This window comes from Eucyclogobius newberryi, unplaced genomic scaffold (assembly GCF_026437365.1).
Source record: "Eucyclogobius newberryi isolate DKJ021-1_F unplaced genomic scaffold, fEucNew1.0.hap1 SCAF_118, whole genome shotgun sequence".
NCBI classification, from domain to species: domain Eukaryota; kingdom Metazoa; phylum Chordata; class Actinopteri; order Gobiiformes; family Gobiidae; genus Eucyclogobius; species Eucyclogobius newberryi.
The window spans coordinates 241,687-247,500 of NW_027315744.1; the positions used below are offsets into that span (position 1 = coordinate 241,687).

The following is a 5,814-nucleotide window of genomic DNA, read 5'->3' on the forward strand; positions in this document are numbered from 1 at the left end:
GCCTGGTTTGCCACATTAGCCTGGTTAGCCACATCAGCACATTAGCCTGGTTAGCCACATTAGCCTGGTTAGCCACATTAGCCTGGTTAGCCACATTAACCTGGTTAGCCACATTAGCCTGGTTAGCCACATTAGCCTGGTTAGCCACATTAGCCTGGTTAGCCACATTAACCTGGTTAGCCACATTAGCCTGGTTAGCCACATTAGCCTGGTTAGCCACATTAGCCTGGTTAGCTTGTGAGGCCGGCTGCACTTGTTCATCAGGAGATACTGCAGATAATGATTAACTGAGACTCGTCGTAAAATCAACAAAGTCCGGACTTTGGTTCAGAATGAGACCGAGCTGATCCAGATCCAGCACGCAAATCGCTCTGGTGAGTAAGACTGGGTTTAGAACTAGTTTAGACCTGGTTTAGTCCTGGTTTAGTCCTGGTTTAGACCTAGTTTAGACCTGGTTTAGTCCTGGTTTAGTCCTGGTTTAGTCCTGGTTTAGTCCTGGTTTAGACCTGGTTTAGTCCTTGTGTAGACCTGTTTTAGCCCTTTTTTAGTCGTGTTTAGACCTGGTTTAGACCTGGTTTTGTCCACGTTTAGTTCTGGTTTAGACCTGGTTTGGACCTGGTTTAGTCCTGGTTTAGTCCTGGTTTAGACCTGGTTTTGTCCACGTTTAGTCCTGGTTTAGTCCTAGTTTTGACCTGGTTTAGAACTGGTTTAGTCCTAGTTTAGTCCTTGTGTAGACCTGGTTTAGACCTGGTTTGGACCTAGTTTAGACCTGGTTTAGACCTAGTTTAGACCTGGTTTAGACCTGGTTTATTCCTGGTTTAGACCTGGTTTTGATCTGGATTAGACTTGTTTGTGAGTGAATCCGATCGATACGATCTAATCATTTACAGTTTGACCTCGTCCTCAGGTGAACTTTGACCTCACACTGTCTTCACACGACCTTTGACCCTCTGGGTTTAAAGTCAGTTTGGACCAAAGTTTTGGGGTTTGAGTTCTGGAATGATCCATGGTTTAGTCCTGGTTTTGTCCTGGTTTAGACCTGGTTTAGACCTGGTTTAATCCTGGTTTAGTCCTGGTTTAGACCTGGTTTAGTCCTGGTTTAGACCTGGTTTAGACCTGGTTTAGACCTGGTTTAGACCTGGTTTAGTCCTGGTTTAGTCCTGGTTTAATCCTGGTTTAGTCCTGGTTTAGACCTGGTTTAGTCCTGGTTTAGTCCTGGTTTAGTCCTGGTTTAGACCTGGTTTAGTCCTGGTTTAGACCTGGTTTAGTCCTGGTTTAGTCCTGGTTTAATCCTGGTTTAGTCCTGGTTTAGACCTGGTTTAGTCCTGGTTTAGTCCTGGTTTAATCCTGGTTTAGTCCTGGTTTAGACCTGGTTTAGTCCTGGTTTAGTCCTGGTTTAGACCTGGTTTAGTCCTGGTTTAGTCCTGGTTTAGACCTGGTTTAGACCTGGTTTTGTCCACGTTTAGTTCTGGTTTAGACCTGGTTTAGACCTGGTTTGGACCTGGTTTAAATCTGGTTTAGATCTGGTTTAGACCTGGTTTAGACCTGGTTTTGTCCACGTTTAGTTCTGGTTTATTCCTGGTTTACACCTGGTTTAAATCTGGTTTAGATCTGGTTTAGTCCTGGTTTAGACCAGGTTTAGATCTGGTTTAGTCCTGGTTTAGACCTGGTTTAGTCCTGGTTTAGTCCTGGTTTAGACCTGGTTTAGACCTAGTTTAGACCTGGTTTAGACCTGGTTTAGACCTGGTTTTGTCCTGGTTTAGTCCTGGTTTAGACCTGGTTTTGTCCTGGTTTAGACCTGGTTTAGACCTGGTTTAGACCTGGTTTTGTCCTGGTTTAGTCCTGGTTTAGACCTGGTTTTGTCCTGGTTTAGACCTGGTTTGGACCTGGTTTAGACCTGGTGTAGACCTGGTTTAGTCCTGGTTTAGTCCTGGTTTAGACCTGGTTTAGACCTGGTTTAGACCTGGTTTAGACCTGGTTTAGACCTGGTTTAGTCCTGGTTTAGTCCTGGTTTGGACCTGGTTTAGTCCTGGTTTAGTCCTGGTTTAGTCCTGGTTTAGTCCTGGTTTAGTCCTGGTTTAGACCTGGTTTAGTCCTGGTTTAGTCCTGGTTTAGACCTGATTTAGTCCTGGTTTAGTCCCGGTTTAGACCTGGTTTAGACCTGGTTTTGTCCACGTTTAGTTCTGGTTTAGACCTGGTTTAGTCCTGGTTTGGACCTGGTTTAGTCCTGGTTTAGTCCTGGTTTGGACCTGGTTTAGTCCTGGTTTAGTCCTGGTTTAGTCCTGGTTTAGTCCTGGTTTAGTCCTGGTTTAGTCCTGGTTTAGACCTGGTTTAGTCCTGGTTTAGTCCTGGTTTAGACCTGATTTAGTCCTGGTTTAGTCCCGGTTTAGACCTGGTTTAGACCTGGTTTTGTCCACGTTTAGTTCTGGTTTAGACCTGGTTTAGACCTGGTTTGGACCTGGTTTAAATCTGGTTTAGATCTGGTTTAGTCCTGGTTTAGACCAGGTTTAGATCTGGTTTAGTCCTGGTTTAGACCTGGTTTAGTCCTGGTTTAGTCCTGGTTTAGACCTGGTTTGGACCTGGTTTAGACCTGGTTTAGACCTAGTTTAGACCTGGTTTAGACCTGGTTTAGACCTGGTTTTGTCCTGGTTTAGTCCTGGTTTAGACCTGGTTTAGTCCTGGTTTAGACCTGGTTTAGACCTGGTTTAGACCTGGTTTAGACCTGGTTTAGACCTGGTTTAGTCCTGGTTTAGTCCTGGTTTAGTCCTGGTTTAGACCTGGTTTAGTCCTGGTTTAGTCCTGGTTTAGTCCTGGTTTAGACCTGGTTTAGACCTGGTTTAGTCCTGGTTTAGTCCTGGTTTAGACCTGGTTTAGTCCTGGTTTAGTCCTGGTTTAGTCCTGGTTTAGTCCTGGTTTGGACCTGGTTTAGTCCTGGTTTAGTCCTGGTTTAGTCCTGGTTTAGTCCTGGTTTAGACCTGCTTTAGACCTGGTTTAGTCCTGGTTTGGTCCTGGTTTGGACCTGGTTTAGTCCTGGTTTAGTCCTGGTTTAGTCCTGGTTTAGTCCTGGTTTAGTCCTGGTTTAGTCCTGGTTTGGTCCTGGTTTGGACCTGGTTTAGTCCTGGTTTAGTCCTGGTTTAGTCCTGGTTTAGTCCTGGTTTAGTCCTGGTTTAGACCTGCTTTAGACCTGGTTTAGTCCTGGTTTAGTCCTGGTTTAGTCCTGGTTTAGTCCTGGTTTAGACCTGCTTTAGACCTGGTTTAGTCCTGGTTTGGTCCTGGTTTGGACCTGGTTTAGTCCTGGTTTAGTCCTGGTTTAGTCCTGGTTTAGACCTGGTTTAGTCCTGGTTTAGTCCTGGTTTAGTCCTGGTTTAGACCTGCTTTAGACCTGGTTTAGTCCTGGTTTGGTCCTGGTTTGGACCTGGTTTAGTCCTGGTTTAGTCCTGGTTTAGTCCTGGTTTAGTCCTGGTTTAGTCCTGGTTTGGTCCTGGTTTGGACCTGGTTTAGTCCTGGTTTAGTCCTGGTTTGGACCTGGTTTAGTCCTGGTTTAGTCCTGGTTTGGACCTGGTTTAGTCCTGGTTTAGTCCTGGTTTAGACCTGCTTTAGACCTGGTTTAGTCCTGGTTTGGTCCTGGTTTGGACCTGGTTTAGTCCTGGTTTAGTCCTGGTTTAGTCCTGGTTTAGACCTGGTTTAGTCCTGGTTTAGTCCTGGTTTAGTCCTGGTTTAGACCTGCTTTAGACCTGGTTTAGTCCTGGTTTGGTCCTGGTTTGGACCTGGTTTAGTCCTGGTTTAGTCCTGGTTTAGTCCTGGTTTAGTCCTGGTTTAGTCCTGGTTTGGTCCTGGTTTGGACCTGGTTTAGTCCTGGTTTGGTCCTGGTTTGGACCTGGTTTAGTCCTGGTTTAGTCCTGGTTTAGTCCTGGTTTAGTCCTGGTTTAGTCCTGGTTTGGTCCTGGTTTGGACCTGGTTTAGTCCTGGTTTAGTCCTGGTTTGGACCTGGTTTAGTCCTGGTTTAGTCCTGGTTTGGACCTGGTTTAGTCCTGGTTTAGTCCTGGTTTAGATCTTATTTCTCTGTTTTCAGTGAGCACCGTTAATTTCCCTGATTGAAACTGAACTGTCAATCACTTCTAATGGAGACCAATCAGAAAGCAGACGGGACACAGCAGGAGGCGGGACTAAAGGCTCTGACGCAGCGAACCGGGTACTCCCTCAAACAGGTGAGAAACCTGCTGAACCGGGTACTGAACCGGGTACTCCCTCAAACAGGTGAGAAACCAGTGAAGACCAGAGCCAAACCATGTGTAGCATTGCTTGTACTACTTGTGTATTTGCAGTACTTTTGACAGCAGTACTTGTGTATTTGCAGTACTTTTGACAGCAGTACTTGTGTATTTGCAGTACTTTTGACAGCAGTACTTGTGTATTTGCAGGAGAACGGGCAGAGGAGATACGGTGGTCCTCCTCCAAACTGGGATGGACCTCCTCCAGAACGAGGATCTGAGATCTTTGTGGGAAAACTGCCCCGGGACCTGTTTGAGGACGAGCTCGTTCCTCTGTGTGAGAAGGTCAGATGTTCTTCATGTTCTCTGTGTGAGAAGGTCAGATGTTCTTCATGTTCCTCTGTGTGAGAAGGTCAGATGTTCTTCATGTTCTCTGTGTGAGAAGGTCAGATGTTCTTCATGTTCTCTGTGTGAGAAGGTCAGATGTTCTTCATGTTCCTCTGTGTGAGAAGGTCAGATGTTCTTCATGTTCCTCTGTGTGAGAAGGTCAGATGTTCTTCATGTTCTCTGTGTGAGAAGGTCAGATGTTCTTCATGTTCTCTGTGTGAGAAGGTCAGATGTTCTTCATGTTCTCTGTGTGAGAAGGTCAGATGTTCTTCATGTTCTCTGTGTGAGAAGGTCAGATGTTCTTCATGTTCCTCTGTGTGAGAAGGTCAGATGTTCTTCATGTTCCTCTGTGTGAGAAGGTCAGATGTTCTTCATGTTCTCTGTGTGAGAAGGTCAGATGTTCTTCATGTTCCTCTGTGTGAGAAGGTCAGATGTTCTTCATGTTCTCTGTGTGAGAAGGTCAGATGTTCTTCATGTTCTCTGTGTGAGAAGGTCAGATGTTCTTCATGTTCCTCTGTGTGAGAAGGTCAGATGTTCTTCATGTTCCTCTGTGTGAGAAGGTCAGATGTTCTTCATGTTCCTCTGTGTGAGAAGGTCAGATGTTCTTCATGTTCCTCTGTGTGAGAAGGTCAGATGTTCTTCATGTTCTCTGTGTGAGAAGGTCAGATGTTCTTCATGTTCCTCTGTGTGAGAAGGTCAGATGTTCTTCATGTTCTCTGTGTGAGAAGGTCAGATGTTCTTCATGTTCCTCTGTGTGAGAAGGTCAGATGTTCTTCATGTTCCTCTGTGTGAGAAGGTCAGATGTTCTTCATGTTCTCTGTGTGAGAAGGTCAGATGTTCTTCATGTTCTCTGTGTGAGAAGGTCAGATGTTCTTCATGTTCTCTGTGTGAGAAGGTCAGATGTTCTTCATGTTCTCTGTGTGAGAAGGTCAGATGTTCTTCATGTTCTCTGTGTGAGAAGGTCAGATGTTCTTCATGTTCTCTGTGTGAGAAGGTCAGATGTTCTTCATGTTCTCTGTGTGAGAAGGTCAGATGTTCTTCATGTTCTCTGTGTGAGAAGGTCAGATGTTCTTCATGTTCTCTGTGTGAGAAGGTCAGATGTTCTTCATGTTCCTCTGTGTGAGAAGGTCAGATGTTCTTCATGTTCCTCTGTGTGAGAAGGTCAGATGTTCTTCATGTTCCTCTGTGTGAGAAGGTCAGATGTTCTTCATGTTCT

At 45.3% G+C, this 5,814-nt stretch overlaps 1 protein-coding gene across 1 annotated transcript in view; it reads left to right on the forward strand.

The window, feature by feature from the left end:
• Positions 1-274: 274 nt before the first annotated feature.
• LOC140355590 (APOBEC1 complementation factor-like) overlaps positions 275-5,814 on the forward strand; it is a gene marked incomplete at its 3' end in the record, with an annotated part of 6,993 nt that continues 1,453 nt past the window's right edge. The window contains exons 1-3 of the mRNA XM_072440248.1: positions 275-374; positions 4,073-4,208; positions 4,422-4,556. Of these exons, the coding sequence (XP_072296349.1) occupies positions 4,122-4,208; positions 4,422-4,556 (222 nt within the window). The remainder of the gene's footprint in view (positions 375-4,072; positions 4,209-4,421; positions 4,557-5,814) is intronic.